This window comes from Acipenser ruthenus, chromosome 24 (assembly GCF_902713425.1).
Source record: "Acipenser ruthenus chromosome 24, fAciRut3.2 maternal haplotype, whole genome shotgun sequence".
Taxonomy (NCBI): Eukaryota; Metazoa; Chordata; class Actinopteri; order Acipenseriformes; family Acipenseridae; genus Acipenser; species Acipenser ruthenus.
Window position 1 is genome coordinate 28,077,698 of NC_081212.1, and position 21,606 is coordinate 28,099,303.

Sequence of the window (21,606 nt, forward strand, 5' to 3'; positions counted from 1 at the left end):
TCAGCTAACAGGCTCTTTCTTCTATTGAGGGTTAATTTGGAGCCACGTACTAATTGTGTTAAAGAGAAACTCAGCTGGGGGGCATCACTCATATGCATTTAGAGTCACAGGAAAGTAGAAAGAATGCAAATACAAATATTTCTGCTCCTAAGAAGCCCTTTGGAAGAAAATATAAGAGTAGAAATATATAAAGCTTGATGTTCAGCATTCTTACAGAAAAGGTCAAACAAATGAGAAAACAGGCTGTACTGCGTGTCAAAAACCTGACGATATTACATCTAAATATGCAGGGCTGATAATGGCATTAGGGGGGCTGATAATGGCATTAGGGGGGCTGATAATGGCATTAAGGGGGCTAATAATGGCATTAATTGAGCTGTACAATGCACATTTTGCTATGCATCAAAATTATTTTTTTTAATAAAATTTGGCAGCAAGAAAGTGCAAATCCTTGTTGAAGGCCTCCTCTTAATAAAGACCGTATTTCTTTCTATTACTGTCCAGGTGGAAAGGACACCTGTCTATGAAGACCTCATTTTTCACTTGTAAAGGTTGCTTTCATCAGTACTTGGTGCAGCGATTGGAAGACCTGTACAGAATCTCAAAGCTTTCACTTTGAAATAGAGTGGTAGCCAAGACTTTACAAGGCTCTGGGCTAAAGTCTCAAAACTTAAATATTTTGTCTGAAAGGAAAAAAAAAGACGCAATTACAAGTCTAAATTTATACTTTATACTGTACCACCCACAAATACCTTAGTTAAATGTCTGAGTTGCTTATTTCTATTTTGATAACTGCGCTTTTTTTTACAGTAAAAAAAAAACATTTTACAGTAAATAGCTCTGAGAATCTAACCCATTGTCTCACCCGTCACTCTCAAAACACATTTCTCACAAGTCCCTTATGGTTTTGCTGTTCTTCTTGTTACCCAGACCTCCATTTCAAACTGGTGGATAGGATTTTTAATGTCACAACACTACTGGTTCACTCCCTGTGTTACAGGCAATATGAGTCTCATACTTGTGCTCTATAGTGCACAGGAAGTTGTGTGGGGTCAGGACGGGGGCTTTTCCCTGTAACACTGGTTCCACCTGGGTCAAAGTAAAGATAACAATAGCACAACAACCTGTCTTCTTGTCTTGAAGCGATCCAGGACTACAAGTACCAGAATGCATTGCAATCAGTCTTGAACCAAGGGCCACATGGTCATTCTTATTTTACCTAAGCTATTATTTTCACTGAGTTATTCAATTAAAATGTAGAATGGCATCCATAACAGTGCAAGAATAATGAATACCTCTTCTAAAACGTTAAAATAGGAAAAGCAAGTGCTTAAACAACATGTTGATTACCATGTTTAGTTTTGTGTTTACTCACATTACTGCCAGCAGAGGTCACTATAGTCTAATACAAAAAAAGATTGCCTAACATTGAAAAAGGCCAGTAAAACACTGCTTTAATATATATATATATATATATATATATATATATATATATATATATATATATATATCTATATATATATATACATACAGTTTAAAAAAAAAATGAATTAAAGAAAGAACAGTTGTTTTTCATGATAGGAGCCTCATCATGTGAACTTGGCCCTGTGACTCAATAACCTCTTCTAGAAACATTGTAGGCCTAACTGTTTGCTTTTCAACACGCGACCGCCCGTCCTACACACCTACTAGTGGAAGAGGTTGCTAAGCTAGTGGGCGGTTGCTAAGGCACAAATTCCATACCCACCTACTCACGCTGCATTTTGATTGGCTGTTGCACTTCTAGTACAGAATACTTTGCGAAGAGTTAGGGGGTGGACTCTAAATACCAAGTTTAGATTTTATTATTATTAATTTGTATTAACACTTTGAGTTACATTCTTAGCATTTTGCAAAGAAGAAAAGCTCCAACATTAAGCCTGTCAGACTGTTGTTGCTCCTTGCTATACAGTACCTGAAGAGTTTTTGCATTTGACGTTTTTGGGAGTTGTCGGAGACTTTGTTGGTGACGTCTCTGTTTCAGCTTCGTCACTCTGGATTGGGTCATTATCAGATTCTTCTCTCACCGATACTTCTGCACATGGAGAGAAATGGAGAGTTAACACTTGGTACTGACATTGGCCTTGTTTCCTGAATTACTAACAGAGTGCTTCACAACAAATCAGTATCTTAGAGTTCTTAAAACTGAAAACTAATTATTAAAAACATAACAACTTAGGGGCTACTATGAGTAAACAGCAGGTTTTATGTGGATTCTCATAGCTATTTATTCTAAATCATCACTTCAGCAATGAAAAAAAACACAGAAATGACCTTTCTAATACAAGAAACAACCTGCTGATCCCAAGCCACTAAATGAAACCTTTAAGTTCTTTATTTCTAGTTTGGCAACTTTCATGCAATGACTCTTTCCTTTCTGAAATCATGCTAATGATGATTTGGGAGTGAAGAACTGTTCTTACAGTCCAGCCCATGGAGGAGCTACTATATAAAACACACATTTCAACATGTCAAAGGAGCAGCATGCAGGAACATGCAGATCCAAGATGACCTTGCTTATTGCAGGAAGGCTCGTCTGGCTTGTCCGTTTTGGTTTCAGCTTCATCAGGGATCTTGTTGGGGACAGAGCTGGACACATACAGCTTGTTGATGTCCAAGCTGGTCTTGCTGAATGGGGACATGGAAGAGTACATGCTTGCATAGCCATTGGAGGAGCAGCTCAGGGCAGCCAGGTCCAGCGCCTTGCCCCCGGTGATGATGGGGATGTTCAGGGAGAGCTTCCTCCGGCGGTTGGGGGACGATGTCTTGGTGATGGACAGAGGGGGAGGGGAGGAGAACTTGCGGCTGGCCCTTGGGGACTTGGGAGGCTCTCCATACAGAAGCTTATTGTTTTGACTGCTGGCGAAAAACAGCTCCAGAGACCTTAACACAGTCCAGACAAAATGGGAACAGATGCATCATGCAGAAACAATTACTATGAATTCTAGATGCAGAGTAGCCTCCCTCCAGGCTGGGCGGACGATCTCCCCAGTGGGCTACACCTCAGCCTGCACGGTGTGTGGGGCACTGGGGCACTGGACATGCCATATGTGGGGTGAGATGTTAAACCAAGGTCATGTCGACTTTGGGGACTGTTTATAAAACAACTATAATTCCCAGACTCTGGTAAATGAGTGGAAATGACATAACTGGAAAGGCTATTTTCTAATAACTGTGTTAATGTGCAATCCCAGGGGCGATAGTGTTATTGACTGAACTACAGCCTGGGGTTACTATGTCCGAACGCTGTAGTCAAACAAGTGACTTTATCATTGCTTTATTTCACTGTGCTGGAAACTGTGAAACAATGCAAATGTACAGTGTTGTTCTAAATATTGAATCTTATAGATCCTCTGCAGAGCCAAGGAGGAGGAATGGGGTGGGGTCCTGCAGCACAGCAAGGGGTTTCCATGGCGACAGGAGGCAGCTGCAGGGCAGTGCGGTAGAAGGACGTGGTCAAGTTAGACAGGATGCAGACCTAGCTAGTGAGCCGGTTTATATATATATATATATATATATATATATATATATATATATATATATATATATTGCTTCAGTAATATTACCCTTCTTGTGTTAAGAAGATGTTGTACTGACTGGTAGAATTAAGTGCTATAATTACACTTAGTGTAGGAAGGCAGTGTGGCTGGTTAAGCAGTAGAATTGGATGTATGACAAGACAATAAGAAATGGGCCAAGGACGCATAGCTGTAATACAGGACCTGGTTTTTAATGCACCTGTGACAGCCTCAGACTCATTCATTAACAAGAACTTTCAATTCTGTATTTAAACTGTATTAAAAAAAAAAGGATGACAAAAGCATTCTTTTATTCTTTTGTCATTACAAGTGCCTGTTAGGGGAGGGACATATGTAAATTAGCTTGACTGAATGTTAAATGCATTTATAATACACATACAGTATATATATACACACACACACACACACACACACACACACAGTACATATGCATCTATCTATCTAGCTTTGAGTCTGTGAGTCTTAAGGAATGAACGACTTTTCTAATTCCAGTCTCACTGTACAGTCAGTTAGAAGCTGAGGGACTCACCTTGCAGGTATTGCACTGATGGGTTTTTTGTAAATGGTGATGAGCTTGTCCAGCACCACTTCGGCCGTGGTGAACACCCTGTATGAATGCAGGAAGGTGTTGAGAAAGTCTATGCTGAGAAACCTCAGGTCTGTCAGTCTCTCCAGAAGCCGCTCCACGCTTGCATAGCGGATCTGCAGGACCTTGCAGGAGTTCATCATCTTGCTGAAGCGAATGTCAACGTCGTCGCAGTACAGACTGGTGTCGGACCTGCGAACGAGAAGACACAAAACAACACAACCTTTAAACGAGAGAGATGCTGCACCGTCTGCCCTGCAATGTGAAAAAACAAAACACAACCTTTAACGAGAGAGACGCTGCTTCATCTGCCGTGCACTGTTAAAAAACAAAACACAACCTTTAAACGAGAGAGACGCTGCACCATCTGCCCTGCACTGCTGATGATGCTCCTGCATTGAGTGTGCATGGAAGACGTAGATATATAAAACATGTCTCTATTCAACAGTATACAACCTCTTCATTGTGAGAAAAAGATAAGTATTTTATAACACTCAGCCACTTACTTGATCATCTGTGGAACGGTCACCTTTGAGTTTTCTTCAAATGCATTCATCATCAAACCATTGCATCGGATATTGTCTATGCACTAGAGAAAATAAATACAAAGGACAATTACTTTGGACATGTAAAGCTTCAACGATACACAGATTGCATTTTAAAATCATTCTCTAATTCTGGGTACAGTTCATAAATAAACACATATCCTTCTGAGCTTGCCTGGCTGATGTCGCTTGTCCATGCGGATTTCTCCTGACGTGAGGACGCTACCAGGATGACAGTGAACGACTGTGTGTCTTTTGGTTCAACAACGATTTTGAAGTCCAAGTGCTCCATGTCTTGTCCTGATTTGTCTGGTTTTGCTTTAGAAGAGGAAGCAAAAACAGAAAAAAATAATACATCTACTGCATTTCCTATCTGGAAAGTTTAGGGCAGTGTGTAAAAATTGCATAACATCCTGTTTTAAAAAACAAAGCGAACATTATTTAAAAAAAGGAACCCTCCTCGTATGACATCAGTATTAGTCAATAATATGCTTGTATTTTGCACACTTACACTCCTCATCGGTGCCCTCTGGTTCCTCCATCAAGGTGCAGTCAATGAGTGAGATAACTCCGTTCTAAAAGTCCGTAAGAAAGGGATGTGTTAATACTTATTACGTGATAAAAAGTTAAAGTCAAGTGAACATTGTTTTTGTGAAAATAAAACTGGCAATGTTACAAAACAAACAGAGAAGCAGCTCAGTCCTCCTACACACAAGATGTCAACTGAATAAGCCCATCATGTTCGGTATGTTGCGGAATTCGTGCTTTAACTTTGGGCACATTGAATGTTTTTAAAAGCAATTTTCTCCAATCTCTATAACTGCTTGTTCAAACTGTACAGTGGTTAAGACGGTCAGTTGTGGAGAGAGTGGTGGGCAGTTCATGCCCAGCCTTTGCCCAGTTACACTAATGTATACATTAAGTTATGCAAATAATAGAACTCCTCCTGTATTATACGTTCATGTGTTCACTCCTGACTTTACTTAAGTCTTTTTTTTAACTTTTCTGAAGACAAAATATTAATGTTACAAAACTGACACTAAAGAGTGCTTAGGAGAGTTTGAATTATATTATTTAGCTGTTTAATTCTAGTTTTAGAAAAGTTTTGTTTTCTCTTTTTTAAAAGTGAACACAGTAGGACCTTTGTTAAGTGGAGTTTCCCTCCCGATCCTCTGGTACAGATGATTAAATGTTTGGAGAACAGAAAGCACTGCCTTTCCCCTTCCTTCTTGAGAGACAGGGACCCCAGCCTCCCTCTGGTGATTTTACCCTTTTCGCTCATCGGTATTTGGATGAGAGAACCTGGATGGGGGAATACATGGCAAGATAATTAGTTCTCATTTGAACACACAGGCCTGCCGGGACTGGTGGTTCCAGTTGTGTTTGAACATGTCTGATCTGGGATTTCACTTTGAATCAGATTATAAAATAAAATCCCTTATAATTCATCCTGACCTTAACTGTATTGACAGAATGGCTTCTCAATATGAACAAAGTAACTGTACATGAGAATACGCTTGGGTTTTTCCTCAGTTTAGTGCTCATGGATATTCAAAGGAGGGAATTAAGACCGCACACTAACTCTTAAAGAAGCAGTGCTGTGCCTCAATCAGAAAAAGCTCTTATCTATATCAATGTACCAGAGCGCTCTCACGCTGTATCTCTACGTGCCCTCAGATAGCATTGATTGTGTTTGCACATGTTCTTAAAAAAGACCAGCCCCAAGATACAATGGGAGAGGTGGCCTGAGGCCAAACTTCATGTGTGTGAACAGGCACAGTCCAATCGACCCGCAGACACACAGGAAGAGGAACAACTAACTGTAGCTGCAGGAAGAAACGGTTTCATTTATTTTTTGCTAGTCTCTCAGGAGTGATTTAAGGAATCTGAGTTTAGAAATAGTGTGATATTCATGAAACATTTCAAGATTGGTGGTAAATAAGCCAGTACGGTTTCATTAGTATGAAACTTTATTTAACTAATCAAAATAGGCTTTCAAAACCAGCCTCTTTTCATGTCATCTTCAAAGTAATGAAACAGGGACACCTTGTCTGACAAACGTCTGGCTGGTATCGAGGAGGATCTCGCACCCTTCCACGATCATTCGCTCGATGGCCAGGTTCTTCCGGATGTTTTCCGTCTCGCTCACTTCGTCGTGCATGATTCTAGACAAACAGGAAGTGTTGTGCTCATTTACAAGGTTTTAGATTTATACTCCAATTGGAAGATGTTTTTAAAAACAGGACATTAATACAAGTGTGTTGTTTGCTGGTTCAATAGCCCAAAAAGTAGTGCTCGATTCTTAAAGCCAGTTACTCCAAATTGTCATAACGCAACTTGTTTTCCGAAAGGAAAAAAAACAACAATTGAAATTCAAAAACTACTAAAACAAACAACATGGGTCTGTTTCAAGAAAACCCTTCAAGTTGTTTATTGCTGGTTTGGTAACTTTATTGGGTGTGATTTTCCATTCTGAAAAAAGGAGCCGATGATTATTTGGATCTTTGAGAATCTAGCCCTTGGTGTGGCAATGCCTTGACCCTGCAGCAGGAAAACCTCTCAACTGAAAACCACCCAACACAAGCACACTGGAGAACCGAGAAAAGCTGCAGCAGCTCTAGTCCTCCCAGAAATCATTGCTCTGGAGCACCTCTAGTGCCAAGGAGGAGAGTCGCGTGGGATCCACCCAGAAAGACAAGCCTACAGCACAGTAAGAAAGCAAGCAGATGGACAGGTCATCTGATGTCAAGACCAAAAGCAGCACGAACCTTGAGAGCTCCTCCAGTTTAGACTTGGCGTACTCCAGGCTGTTCCTCTCCACATGCTCATGCGGGGTGTGAGCCAGGAGCTCATGCAGAGTCAGAATGTACCTGGGGATCTAAGCCAAGAAACCAGAAGCAGTTAGAGAAGTGACCATGCGGGCTGTGTCTGTATCACTGCTGTTAATGCACTTCTGTTGATCTGATTGCAGGAATCAACAGCACTAAGCAGTGAAACGCACTATGTAATTGCACTCTATACTGTGAAATACAGTATAGAGCTGTTTACAAAGCATGTGAATAACAAGAGAGCTCAAACTGACTCTAACGGCCCCTTTAACCTACAACGACAGTGTGCCGTGATGCAGCAGGTTCTCTACGGAAGGAGCTCGGTTGTCCATGCTCACCTGAAACATGGGGTAGGTCAGGAAGGTTTCCAGAGTCCTCTCCTCACAGTCGGGCTTGGCCTCGTATTGCTTGAGCAGCTTGTCGAAGTCTCGGTTCTGCTTGCAGTGTGCCAGGATCTGCAGGCTGTACTGGTGGTTTCTCACAAACTCCTGGTAAATATTCAGCATGGGCAGCAGGATGTCAAAGAGGTCAGCTGGAGACAGGGAAACAGCATTCAAGTGTGTTTCTTCACAGTGTCAAGAAGCCCCTTCAGAACCGCACTCTTTGATTGGATCCATATTAGCCGGCTATGTCTGTTACTGCCATGCTTCCAGGGGTACTTTATATCTGTACCTTTTTATTAACATATTAGGTGTTTTATGTATCATTCTCGAGTGCTGGCTCTGCTTAGATTATTATTTAACAGGCTTAGTGATCCCTTTTCAAGAACAGGGGCTGCTTCTAAAGAAAGGTCTGAATTTCTGAATTTCATCCTATCTCACTCTATTATCGATGGGTCCTGGATCAGGAAATAATGTCTTTATAGCTTCCAGCTTGAGAAGTTTTATCCCACCCCCATAGCAAACTCACAGTCTTTTGGAATAAACAGTGCCGTTTGTGCGATAATAATCCTAGCACAGAACATTAAATATGTATATATTGGTCAGGGATGCCTGAAGTACTACTGTATATTCCAGGGTCTTTGACAAGATTGGATCCATAGACACAGGCAGATCAATACTGGTTGACAGAAATACCATTAAGGAATGCATTCATTAAGTAATTGAAAGGACACAAAATAAAACCATGCAGAATAAACAACATGTCGGTATCCCTTCCTAAATATAGCCTCCCCCACTTATCTATTTTTCTTAATTCAATTCCCCTGGCCCCTTTGTGTTCCTCAGTCTGTGCCACTGCAGGCTCCACTCAGCAGTAGCTGTCAATAACGCTTTGTTATCTCCGGGTTGAGGTGCGTCCTCGGAGAATCAGACGCCAAATCCGATTCCTGGGAAACAAGTGAGCCAATTGCACCTGCTGGGAGACTGTTCTGCTTGGAAAGCTACCACACAAGGGACCGTTTCCAAAGGTTTGTGCTGCAGTGCAGAGTCAGTGCCGCGTTACAAAACTAGCATCACAAAATGTTACTTTTAAATTCCCCTGCCTGCATCTCCAGTCCTTCCCAGCAAGGTTCCGCAGCATTAACAGTATTGTGATTCCGAGTGCACATTGTGGATGGAAAGGGGAGTGCAGTGGAAGCACAGTCTACTTACCTAGTACTAACGTTGGCCAGCTTGCTATTCTTGCTTTTAGTCCTTGGTAAAATATCTGGTGCAAAAACATGATTGTTTCACTGAAAGAAAGATAAGAAAGAATTGTCAAAAGTAATTCTATAATTAACATGACTGATACATGTCAACCACCAGACTGAAACCCTAAGTATGGAGCCAACCACATGCTTCTAAATAAGCAAAACAGCACTCCACTGAATAAGGACATTGCTTTTACATTTCCTTTTACAAATATGCAAACAAACACTGCATGAAAAATGAGGCAAAAATGACCATGTTCATGTTGTCTCCTAACAGAATTTCTAAATGACTGTATCATGCAAAAGACACCAATGCATGGATTCGGATGAGACGGAAAACTGAGGTCCTATTGTAAGTGACTCTGCAGCAGCAGTTGTTGATGATGCATAGTTCACCCCGCAGTCTCTGTAAGTCGCTTTGGATAAAAGTGTCTGCTAAATGATTAATTAATTAATAATAATAATTAATACTAATGAATGACATCTGAAATAATAAACACACACACAATCATTCCACTGTGCAGAAGAGTATTTCTCTCCTTTGGTTATAAGATAATTTGAGAGAGTTTTTTTTCTTCAATTCAGAATGAAAGAATATTTTAAAATGTACTTCAATTTGAAATAATATTTTAACACGAAGAAAAAACCCAAGTTCATCCCATCACTAACTGCTTACATTTCGTGGGTTTTCCTAAATCATTTTGTGACATTGCCCCCTGCCCAGGATGAGTGTGCTGAAATACTCCCCCTGTAAAGTGGAAGAGCACGCCTACCTGTTCAGGAATATGCTGCTGACGTCGTCGTGGGTGATGGAAGGTTTCTTGGAGCTGGCAGCCATACGCAGCGGCCGCAGGAAGTTGTTGACCAGGATGTGCAGCTGCTGAACATACTCCGCCTCTGCCTCCAGCATGCTGAACACCACCTGGTTCCTCTTCCTCATGCTCTCGGCGTGGGGAGACCTGATGTAGTCCTGGATGATTGTCTTCCACTTCCTCCGGCACATCCAGCCCCGCAGGAAGCTCTGTACCTGTCAGGACAGCCGGCACTCCTGTGTCAGCACTCGCTTCAAAACACTCCAGCAAACTCAGAAAGAAACTCAGTCACCCCTAGACTGACATTCCAAAACACTCCAGCAAAACTACGGGTCAAACTCAGGAAGAAACTCTGTCACCCCTAGACTGACATTCCAAAACACTCCAGCAAAATTACGGGTCAAACTCAGGAAGAAACTCTGGTGCAGGCGGTTCAACAATAACTTGACCCACACCTAAAGACGGACACTAAGCACAGTGCTTGTGGTGTGTCCATTTTAAAACAGACAGAGGGAGGGCTGCACCATCATTTTAACTTAGATTTTTTAACAGATATGTATATTGCTTTTTAAAATTTTATATGGCATTGTCAAAAGTGATGTTTTTTAAGACCGGTTGAGGAAAATAAAAACAGACATTATAGAAACAGGAGTTTCACGAGTAAATAGTTCAGATTTACTCACAACCCTGTTCCCACAGTCTCAGCAGTGGTGGAATTTGTATTGTATTGGGTGATGTTCAGGGAACATTAATCAAGCCACCACTGTCTAGCTCAAGCACAGAGACCCCAATGGTTTCTTAGGGATGCAACAACAGTTAGGTTTGATTAGAGAATTCAAATTCAGCGTTCTGAATTTTGATCGTCAAAGGGTTTTTGTTTTAGTACTTGCTGAAGACTCTGACCTTTTTGATTTTCTTGATGTCAGAGTCATCGTCGCTGGGTGCAGTAGTCGGGTCAGACTGAATGCGCTCGTTGTCTTTGAGCAAACCTCCAATCTAGAAGAGATAAATGGAGAAATAAGCCATCAGTACTGGTGCTGTGACACACAGGAGCACAAGGACACGTTATTGCGGTTATTATTTATAACCTACTACTACAAATGATTGAAATACAGATAAAGGCAATTTCATATGGGCTTTTTGTAACAGTTCACGTTGCAAGATTTCAAATAACCCTTCTGATACTGATCAACACATCACATAGCATGCTGTTAATTTAATGTAAATAAACTGGATGATGAAACGCTTTGCAAAGAGCCAGATCTTGAGCGAAGGACACTATATAAGTGCAATAGCTATCACTCAGAAACCTTTAACAAGGATAGTATGGGCAGAACCATAGCAATGCCCAGCTCTGCCTGTGTGTGAGGGTGAGGGTTATGCTTGGGGTGACACTCTTTCCCATTACAACACAGATGTGTATTTCCAAGTCTCTGCGTTTGTACAACAAAGTGTTGATTTGTATTTGTGATTCTTAAAATAGGGAATAGTGGGACACGGCGGTCATGTCCTGTATAAAACTAATTCTGCTCATTTGCATGAGAGGATGTAGTGATGCTGTTCAGATGAGATTCGCTTGATTTTAAAAAAATCAAGCAAACCTAATTTGGGATCGTAAGCAAGCTGAAACCCACGAGACCCAGCACCTCATGCTAAGTGCGCCCATTACTTTGTATTGACACAAAGAGGTTATTATCATTCTCCACAGACAGCCAGGTACAATAGCTGTCAGCTCATACATATTCAGCACAGGAAAAGTGTTTCATTGCCAGCTCAACATTTGCACATTAAAGTAAAATTACTATTTGATCTGTTTAACAAAGAATACATAAGGGGAAATAAAGCAGAGCAGGGAAAGGGTTTGGGTGCAGAAGGGGCTTCTCAAAACCAAAGTTAGCTAAGCCTGCCAGCTTCATATCACCGGTCAACACGGGTGAAGCAAGACTGAGTTTCCATTGCAATACCAAAGGTGAAAGTATATATGACCCGCTCTGACAGAGTCACATTAAATACAACATAAGACAACAGCATTACTTATTATTTTTCACTTGTTTTCTGACAAAGCCAAATTAGCCTTCCACCACTCTATACGTTAACTTCCTGTGCAGCAGGTTATAGGTACCCACATCAGTCTCGCACAGTGGACTCAGCCCACTGCGGTGTCAGGTGGGGTCCTAATACCTGCTGCACAGGAAGTGGATACATAATATTAGGTATTTTGTTATTGCAGAGATATTTGTCACTTTTGCAATGTATAATAATTTAACACAGACATTACACAGATAAAAAGCAATAGCTTGATAATATAAAAGGGCTTTCCAGGTATTATTAAGCAATGTACAGTATATGGCAGCTTAATGACACTTTATCTCCGTAGCGCACGTTAGCAATGGGAATAGTCAGATTTGCATAATTTAAATTACATACAAATAAATAAACAAAGGTTACCTCGGCTTTCAGGCGTTCTACCTCTATTTCCCCATCTTCTATCTGTTGTCGTAGTTGCTTAGCAACTGTTTTCTCTGTCTCTACAATCTGCAGCAAATGGAGGTACTTCTGCATGAGTGACTCGTGCTCCGTGGCAAGGTTCCTGTAGCTGTGAGGAGACGTATCATTAGAGTAACAAGCCCCACAGTGCTGAGAGCAGGAAACATACACAGCACCATATCTACCTCCGTGTGTTCACAAGGGGACCCCATCGACGTGCAAAAACAGACCCAGTGAGTGTGACTCCTTCTGCTGGGGATGGAGGGGCAAAGCAGTGTTAAACTGGCCTGTCCTTTATATACTTATGCTAATGGAGACTGTGCTATACACTAAATAACACTTCAAGCCCCATCTTAATTACATCCTCACAACATGTGACTGTAGAATGAATCCTTGCTCGATGCATCCTTTTGGAAGGCTTTACGAGGGACAGCAGAATAGCCAGTGTTTACACTGAGGCAGACACCTCTGCAGTACCAGGGGAATGTGCTATAAAAAAAAAATACACACAGACACTGACGGAAAGTCAACTTTATTCAGCTAATATCAACGATGAGCAAATACGGTAAGTGCATTCGGGTTTGAGGCTGCAGTTTAAGATTTCAAGGCCTTGCCTGGCATGGTTAATTAGTACCTCTCTGTAACCAGCTCAACCAGATTGGTCGCAGTTTCCTTGGCAGCACAGCAGCCCTTTAAATGAGAGCGCAGCTACACAAAACCAAACCTATCAATTCCATAAGCAGACATATTTACTGCTTTCTTCCAGTTTTGTCTTCTGTGCACACCAGAAAGCAGACATTGTTGGCTTTCCAGTTGGTTTACATTACCTACGGTACAGTAGTTTTAGTTGCAGGCACACAAGCTTCTGCCAATCTGGGATCTCAACAGCCACTCCTGCTGCTATCCGCTGTGGCAGGGTGGTACCGATGCCATATGGAAGTGAAACAGAATTGTTTTCTTTGTTAACAGTTTGGTGTTGCTGTATGCTGATAACGGCTCTAAAACAAATGTATTCATGAGGGTTTGTGACAGCTTTATAGAATATGTAAAAACACAAAAGGCACAAGACAGTGCACCTTTAAAATGTCAACTGAATACCCCAGTGGTAACATAATAAAACATCATCCATTTAACCGTGCAGTGACTCAGCTTCTAAACCCGCCACATCAGTCAAATTAACCTGGAGCCTGTCCACGCTACATCGGTTTTTGGTGTGTGCTTTTGCATTAAAATAATGTCCTCGACGTGTTTCCAGACGAGAAATAACGACTGCTAATGTGAACTGAAGGGTGGTATGAAATGCTCTCCTAATTACACTACACAAATAATGAGCAAAGAACGGCAAAAGATGGCTCCCCCACTGCTTTTAGTTAACTGTGTACAGAAGCACAGTCTTCAAGCGATTCAATGACAATGTCAGCACTTTTTGTTTTTTTTTTGCTGCTACATTCTGCAGGCTATTTTCCATTCAGAGCAGAACGCACAGGTACAACGGAATATTAGACAGACAATGCAGTGTGAGCGTAACTCTGCTGTAACCAGGGGTTGAACTGAAGATGAACAAACTGCACTCTGTGCATTATTAAATACCTCAAACATATTTTCAGGTGTGTAAGGGTTTGCTCAATTGCGCTCCCAGCAGAGTGCCGTGCTCCATTACCCCCTGTTTCCATTGGGTACACTTACAACCTCGACTGTAATAACTGATCCAGCGAGGCTCTCTTCACAGTCTGTGCACATGTTTCTGTGCATGGACTCTCCTGCAATCTTTCACCAAGGTCTTTGCACAGTATTATTGGTATTAGCCATTCAAATCATTCATTAAAGCCAGCCCAGAGTGCTGTGTCTGCTGCAGACACCCAGCCCCTACAAGGATCACAGGGTGAGGAGGGAGTGGGGCTCTTTCAGCCTCAAGTATAGAAACGTATTGATAGACAATAGGAAAAGAAGGGGCCAGAGCTACTCATCTCTTTGCTCCATGGCAAGGTTTGACTAATTAGTTGACCCTTTCTATACTTCACATTTGAATTAAGGTTTACTCACAGTCTGCAAATACTTTAAACAAAATTCCAAACAAAACAATGGGTTTCTTTTGCAAAACACTTTTAACTGTACCCAGATCAGATCCAGACAAACGCAACTCAAACATGTGTTTTTCTTATGCAATCCCTTCACATCTGGAGAGGGATTTTGTAGTTTACCGTGCTTTTACTCTGTGGGGTTTGAAACCCTTTACCATACCTATCATGCTTGCCTGTACTTTACAGTGCTTTACTAAGCTTTACTAGACTATGATTGAATTTACAGTAAAAATATCCAAGCTAACTGGGGCCAGAGGGAGTTTAATTTAATCTCCATAAAGATTCATTAAATTGTGTGTTACTGTGTATAGAATAGTCAGAATCCACATACCTTACGTGTGTTACTGTGTATAGAACAGTCAGAATCCACATACCTTGCATGTGTTATTGCTGCCACCCATTCATCACAATCTTTGACATCCTCTGTCTTCAGCTCCAGTGCCTTCTGGTTGTCGTGGTTAAAGTTAACAGTGAAGTAGTACTGTAAGGAAAACACAATGCGTGAGGAATTAGACCAGTGGGTTTATAATGACACCAGCAGTCGCTGTGTGCATGTCACCGACTCTTCTGCGTTCATCCACAGCTTATAAAACCACCACTCGCTGCACTTCTTAATGGTTATTCATCATGAAACGTAATCATTTATCCCGTATGAAAGGTGACAAGCTTAGGATTCTAAGATTGTGAGCTCTCCTCCTTTATCATGCGTGCTGTGCTCAGAAGAACGCTGGGTTCCTGCACGGTGGAGTGTTTGGAATGCTCCCCATGTTCAGATTACTCAGCTAACTTTTCAAAGTATCCTGTCCTCTCCCCAGGTGTTAAGAGGACAGGGAGATGAAGAGCGTTTCTGTCAGTGCTGCTGCAGGCTGCAAGCTATTCCAACTAGCACTTCATCTTGCAATTAAACATCTGGTGGAGGGATCAGCAAAATAAAAATGTGCATGCAAGCCTAGTCTTGATCATAAAAGTGATGCCGGTTCCAAGTGGAGGAATTCAATGTGCATGCAAGCCTAGTCTTGATCATAAAAGTGATGCCGGTTCCAAGCGGAGGAATTCAATGTGCATGCAAGCCTAGTCTTGATCATAAAAGTGATGCCGGTTCCAAGTGGAGGAATTCAATGTGCATGCAAGCCTAGTCTTGATCATAAAAGTGATGCCGGTTCCAAGTGGAGGAATTCTCCATTTTATAATTGCATCTCTTTGGTCCTGTACTTCTACATGTCATCACTGGTTGCAAACTCTGTCTTATAATGCTGTGCTGTGTCTACCCACAACATTGTATTATAGTGGGAAGGCAATGAGACAAGATTGGTTACCAATGGAGAATCCATTGGACATGACAGGGTCTATTTAAGGACCTAAACATTGGCAGATCTAATACCGTCATCCTAAAAACGTCCTGTTGTATTTCATTTGATGCATTCATATCATCTGCATAGTTATACCTTTTTTTTTTATTTTGACCTGCTGAATATCCTTTAATGTTTGTTCTCTGTCCCTCTCTATCACTGCTTAAATCATGCTTGGCCATGCTTACAGCAAAAATAATATAATAGAAAAAGCAGCAGTTTCTGTTTCTAAAAGCTGAATTTCTATAACCTCCCATGACCTCAGATAGTTATAAAGAGAGCAGCGTTTCATTTTAGAACACTAAGAGCAGTGTCGGCTGGACATTGTGTTTCAAAATGAACTACGTTTTGATGCATTGGCACACACAGCGCCGTGATGTCAAGGTGAATGCCAGTTTGAATATCTGTTTTACTGGAAGACTCCTTTAACTAATAAATGAGCGTTCTAGAGAATATATATCTCCTGTTTGATTCACGCTCTCTGCCTGCCCCTCAGTACAAGTCTATGTATTTATAGCACCCAGGTTCCCTCATTCAGACCCTGATTCAGGCTTTTTTAGTTCTGATCAGTTCAGCATAATAAACACAACCTCTACCAGCTACTGAGCTACAGAGCTGTTTATAGCCTTATTTTCCACAGAGATATTCCTCCTCACTCTTCCTGCAGGGTGGCAATTACATAACTCAGCTTTTCCTGTTACCTAGCAACTCATTTTCCTCTTTTAGCAAAAGGTTTCCGCCTTTCTCCCCTTTAAATGGCCTTTGTCATTAATAATCATTCAGCCCTTGGTCATGCTGTTGTGAAGTTCCTCCTGTTCATTATACAAACATGACACAGTTTTTGATGTCTTAGACTGTAACCCCCTCCCCTAGTATTCAGATGCCATTTAGCTGCTCACTTCAATGACTGTTGCAGCACTGCACATAACAGTATACAACGTTTGTCCTGTTTGTCCTTTATCTCTGAATCTCTTATGGCGTTGCAAATTGCAAATAAAAAGACAATGCTGATATAAAGTAGTGATTTATTGATCCTTTACTGACATCACTAAATGAATACTATAGAAATACTCCTAGTAAGTGAACATGTCAAATACAATACGATCTACAGACAGGAGAGAATCGAGTACCCAACTCTATTAGCAAATAACCACAAATAAACAACTCACATGTTTGATTTCTGGACTTGTAAGTAAGTCTAATGCTTTCCTTCTTTTGGAGTTAAATGGGTTTGTGGACCCCCCCAGTCTTATTGTTGGAAGCAAATCAGCTTGCTGTGTCTCATTGTCATGCCCTGGTCCTCTGGTGCTCTCCCATTCCCAGCAATAAAGCAGCATCCACATATTAACACATACCGTACTGGTCCAAAACAAGACCACTGAACTGAAGCTTAAAAACACGGTAACGCTTTACATTGCGTGGCATAAATTAATATTAAATAGATACGCAATTGCAGATTAAATTAATGTTAAATTAATATTTAATAGATATGCAATTGATATTAAATTTACATTCAATTATTTCTTGATACTTTCCATTAACATTGAAGTCAGATTAACTGTATTTTCATTAAAAACATGCAAACAATGGGAAATTATGACATATTTTCAAGGGTAACAAAACGTAATATAAATGGACGTGATATGCAATTTTCAATCAGCATTTGGTTAACATTTAGCAAGAAACCAGCTATTGTATATTTATTAAATATTAATTTAATATGCAATTGCATATCTATTTAATATTAATTTATGTCACCCAATATAAAGCGTTACCAGAAACACTACACTTCCACAGACCTACGCTGCATCATTAGCCTAATAAACCCTGAGGTCACATGTGTAGCCCTGTTATAGCCATGCTAATGTCTACAGAGACACGCTGTTTCATGGTACTACAGCTTTATCAAATATGTGATGTAAAATTCAAGTCCTTAACCTCAAAAACTAGCATACCAGCTGTATACCATCAGCTGCATGGCATGCCAAAGACAAACAGGTTCGTTGTCGACATCAGTTACAGCTATCAAGCCACACTTTGCTTAAGTGACATTACGCCTGCATGTCTCCAGCGCCGCATCAGATGGCTATCTTAACCATTTCAAATGCAATTTCCTGTCTGCCTGTTTAACGAGTCAGATCCTCAGCAGGTTGATAATGCCGCTGGATTTTCCTGCATTGCCTGTCACTATACCATGAAATGGAGCCCGTGCCACTGCGATATATACACAGAGCATGCAGTGAGTGCTGCTCTCCACCCCTACCCTGCACCCTCCACTGTAGCATACACACACTATACCATGAAATGGAGCCCGTGCCACTGCAATATATACACAGAGCATGCAGTGAGTGCTGCTCTCCACCCCCACCCTGCACCCTCCACTGTAGCATACAAATTACCTTGGCTTGCAATTATTTCTTCTTCATTTTCTATATAACATTGACTTTGTATAATGTGTGTGTGTGTTTGAAAGCACACTGCAACAGCTATTAATGTGCAAACCCTCTGCTTTGTATAACCCGTTTGGGTAGGTCCTGTGTGCTCAGAATGTGTTTACAGCTGGGGAAGGAAATTAAGTCTGAGAAGCCAGAAAAGCTGTGGAAAAATCCCTTACGAGTGTCAGTCCCTGAAGGTAACCACACCCAAACACATCCACACCCAGCAGCATCACAGCAAACTGCAACAGAGCAATACCTTGATTTGGCAGGGAACTTCATCCAGGCGTGGTAAATATTATTTTCTTCCTGTATCAGGCTATCAATTTATAAACTAATGGTTATACATTGTCGCAGTTTTATATATCGATCCTACAATGATAGACTATGATTAATATAAATTGTTGGTAAAAAGGACATGAACCTCGCACTGAGTGATGCTGGTCTATTTCTTTTTGGCATCCTGATATCTTGTTATTTAATCGTAAGTATCTCATAATAATGTTATAACTGTAATCTGATATGTCGTGGTAGAATATTATTTGATGAATGCTGAATTACTGTTTATCACACTTATAGTTGTGCAATTTGTTACATTTCCATACAGATCAGCTGTTCACAGGAGGAATCAATACAAAGCTTAAAAGACTTCCGTCCGACCGTCCATTTTTCTCCATTTCCCATGAAGAAGATACCTCCTCCTGGAATGGAATGTATAAAATACCTTCTTTTATCAGTCTGTCATTAAACACAATGTCATCAATCTCTTCAGACACCGGCACTGCGGAGTGCTTCTTGAGATTGCAAACCTAACGCATGCCGACTCATTATTCAATACCCCTCACATCTAAATCTTTAGTAGCTGGTTAGCTCTTCCTGGGCTGTTATTACCCTCAGCGGCGCTTGTGTAAAAGGCAGTGCTGTGTGATGTACTGACATTACGGATTCTGACCCTTGCTAAAGAGATAAGGTTCAAATAAAACAACTCTGTAACATCCCCTACAAACAAACCTGCCTCTAAGTATTACTGGCCTTGGTACAAACCCAGCTGCCCTGCGTGTGTCCCACTTTCCAGCTTCTTCAAGACCGTTTGTAATGACCTCTTTAAGACCTGTCCAATGCACTTATCAATTTGCATTTAAAGATGAAATAAAGGATAATAATATGCTAGCTCTCTCTCTCTCTCTCTCTCTCTCTCTCTCTCTCTCTCTCTCTCTCTCTCTCTTTCTCTCTCTCTCTCTCTCTCACTCCTTCTCTCTCTCAGTGAAACTAACTCAGTCAAAGAGAGATTTTAGGCACACAGTATTTTACTGCAACACTTTATTCACTGAAGTTTTGGCCTAAAGAAGTTTGAATTAAAGTAAGGAATATGGGAAAATGGATGTAAAAAATAAAAATATATATTTTGGACAAGACAAAAACAACAGCCCTCCACACATTAGAAACCAGCAAATATTTATCCTACGCGTGTGGGTGTTCCAAAGCCAAATGATTTTCCATAAATCGATAGGCAACTTCTCAGAGAAAAACACGTCTCAAACACTAGGCAGCAGGTTGTTTCTGGGGCAAATCGAGGCAAAGCATTATAGCTCTCCACTTCCTTTTTAACAGCGGAAGTTTAAGCTCTGATTTTCATGATTTTCAAGTAGAACAAACAGAGAATGTGGTGGTTCTGTGCAGGTAACGCAAAACAAATACAAATAATTGTGTCACCCAGTTTAATACTCTGTGTTTTAAACCATGTGTTATTACGCACCCCTGTGATTTACATGCTTTTATAAAGTGGAATTCAAACCAGGGTCATAGTCCAGCGAGTTGCAGCAGCTATGCTGGGTATGAGCTACCAGTCAGTAAAGTATCAGGGAATTGGCATTCTCTTTGGTACCCTGACCTGGGTTTCTCTGAGCCCGTATTGACTGTGTAAACATTTCATTACAATCTGTACACCTAAGCCAATCGATTGTTTCTGTAGACCTCTAAGCTACAGACTAGTTCTTTTGAACAAAGATTTTGGAACAAGGATGACTATGTTTGAATATTTCAAACTTCCTGATAGGAGAGACGACCTTCTGTGTCAAAAAATTAAAACAGAGTCTGTCAAGAACATGGGAGTTCTTTAAACAAGACTGCTGTTGATAGCTTAAATATAAATGTAAATACAATAGCAATGTCCAGATGGAATTTCCTTCTTAAGGTTATTCGGGTATACTGCCTGGTAAAAGCATGCTATAGTAAAGCACTGTACCAAAGCATAGTAAAAGCATGCAAAATCAGGGCAAGCAATGTAAAACGCAACATGCATGGCATTGTAATAACCATGGTAATGCATACTGAATGCTATGCAGATTCACTGTGGTAAACCTTATCGGGTTTGCATTGTTAACCCACCTATCTAAATACTAAAAATAGCATGGGACTCCCTCCAGTCCTTTACAGATGCAGTATAATGCAAAGCCATATCTGATGCACTTCCTCTTAATACACCAGCAGAGCAGCATCCTTTTCTTGAATGCTAATTGAGGTTGCCATAGAAATGATGTGCACCTATACAGCTATTTTTAAATATAAGGGGGGGGGGGGGGGGGGGGAATGTGCAACGTCCAACCACGCTCAAGATGAGAAACAAACCTGCTGACTCTGCACCCTGCCCTCATCTGTCGTCAAATACAGGCAATCCCAGTATTGATTATTGACTAGGGACAGTCAGTGCCCAACGCAGATACTATTGCTTTTTATCACTGCTTAATTACAGGCTCTTGAAAACTGAACAACACTTGCAGACTTGCAGCTGCAACAGGTTTTCTTTGGGAGATTAACAAACAGCTCTGTCCTTTTCTTTTAAATTCAAAACCAGTAAGATGGTTGCACTGTGACACTTGTTGCTGTAATGGAACGTACAGACCCATTTTAAAAGGGTTAGCTACATTCTGAGACACGCAGTGCAATTAGGCAGACATTCATTAACCCCAAATAATTGAAAAGACAAATCCTGTTTCAACTACTAATAATGATGATAATAATGTTGCTAAATAATAAGGAATAAAGGGTTCTGATGAAATGATAAACCGCAGGCGTGAATCTCTAGCATGTGTAAAACTTTTAATAAATGCTTTGATTTCACCGTCACGACTTGAATTACCTAATTGAGGAATCAGCGTTGAAGAAAAACTGTCTGAAAAACTCAAAGTATGACAAAGATACAAAGATCCGCCACTCTTACAGTAATGCTGTGAGGAACACACCTGCATGATTCAAAGCACTGAAACAGCTTGTTG

The 21,606-nt window shown here is 40.9% G+C and overlaps 1 protein-coding gene across 2 annotated transcripts in view; it reads right to left on the minus strand.

Annotated features, from left to right (window-relative positions):
* Positions 1-21,606, minus strand: part of LOC131700616 (ras-specific guanine nucleotide-releasing factor 1-like) — a 34,245-nt gene that overhangs the window by 7,765 nt on the left and 4,874 nt on the right. For both annotated transcript variants that reach the window (XM_058999109.1, XM_058999110.1), the window contains exons 2-16: positions 14,922-15,028; positions 12,428-12,575; positions 10,883-10,975; positions 9,941-10,194; positions 9,130-9,209; positions 7,876-8,069; positions 7,478-7,587; positions 6,756-6,874; positions 5,851-6,011; positions 5,221-5,284; positions 4,885-5,027; positions 4,671-4,753; positions 4,108-4,356; positions 2,552-2,922; positions 1,955-2,074 (exon numbers count right to left, since the gene is read on the minus strand). In XM_058999109.1, the coding sequence (XP_058855092.1) occupies positions 1,955-2,074; positions 2,552-2,922; positions 4,108-4,356; positions 4,671-4,753; positions 4,885-5,027; positions 5,221-5,284; positions 5,851-6,011; positions 6,756-6,874; positions 7,478-7,587; positions 7,876-8,069; positions 9,130-9,209; positions 9,941-10,194; positions 10,883-10,975; positions 12,428-12,575; positions 14,922-15,028 (2,296 nt within the window). The remainder of the gene's footprint in view (positions 1-1,954; positions 2,075-2,551; positions 2,923-4,107; positions 4,357-4,670; positions 4,754-4,884; positions 5,028-5,220; positions 5,285-5,850; positions 6,012-6,755; positions 6,875-7,477; positions 7,588-7,875; positions 8,070-9,129; positions 9,210-9,940; positions 10,195-10,882; positions 10,976-12,427; positions 12,576-14,921; positions 15,029-21,606) is intronic.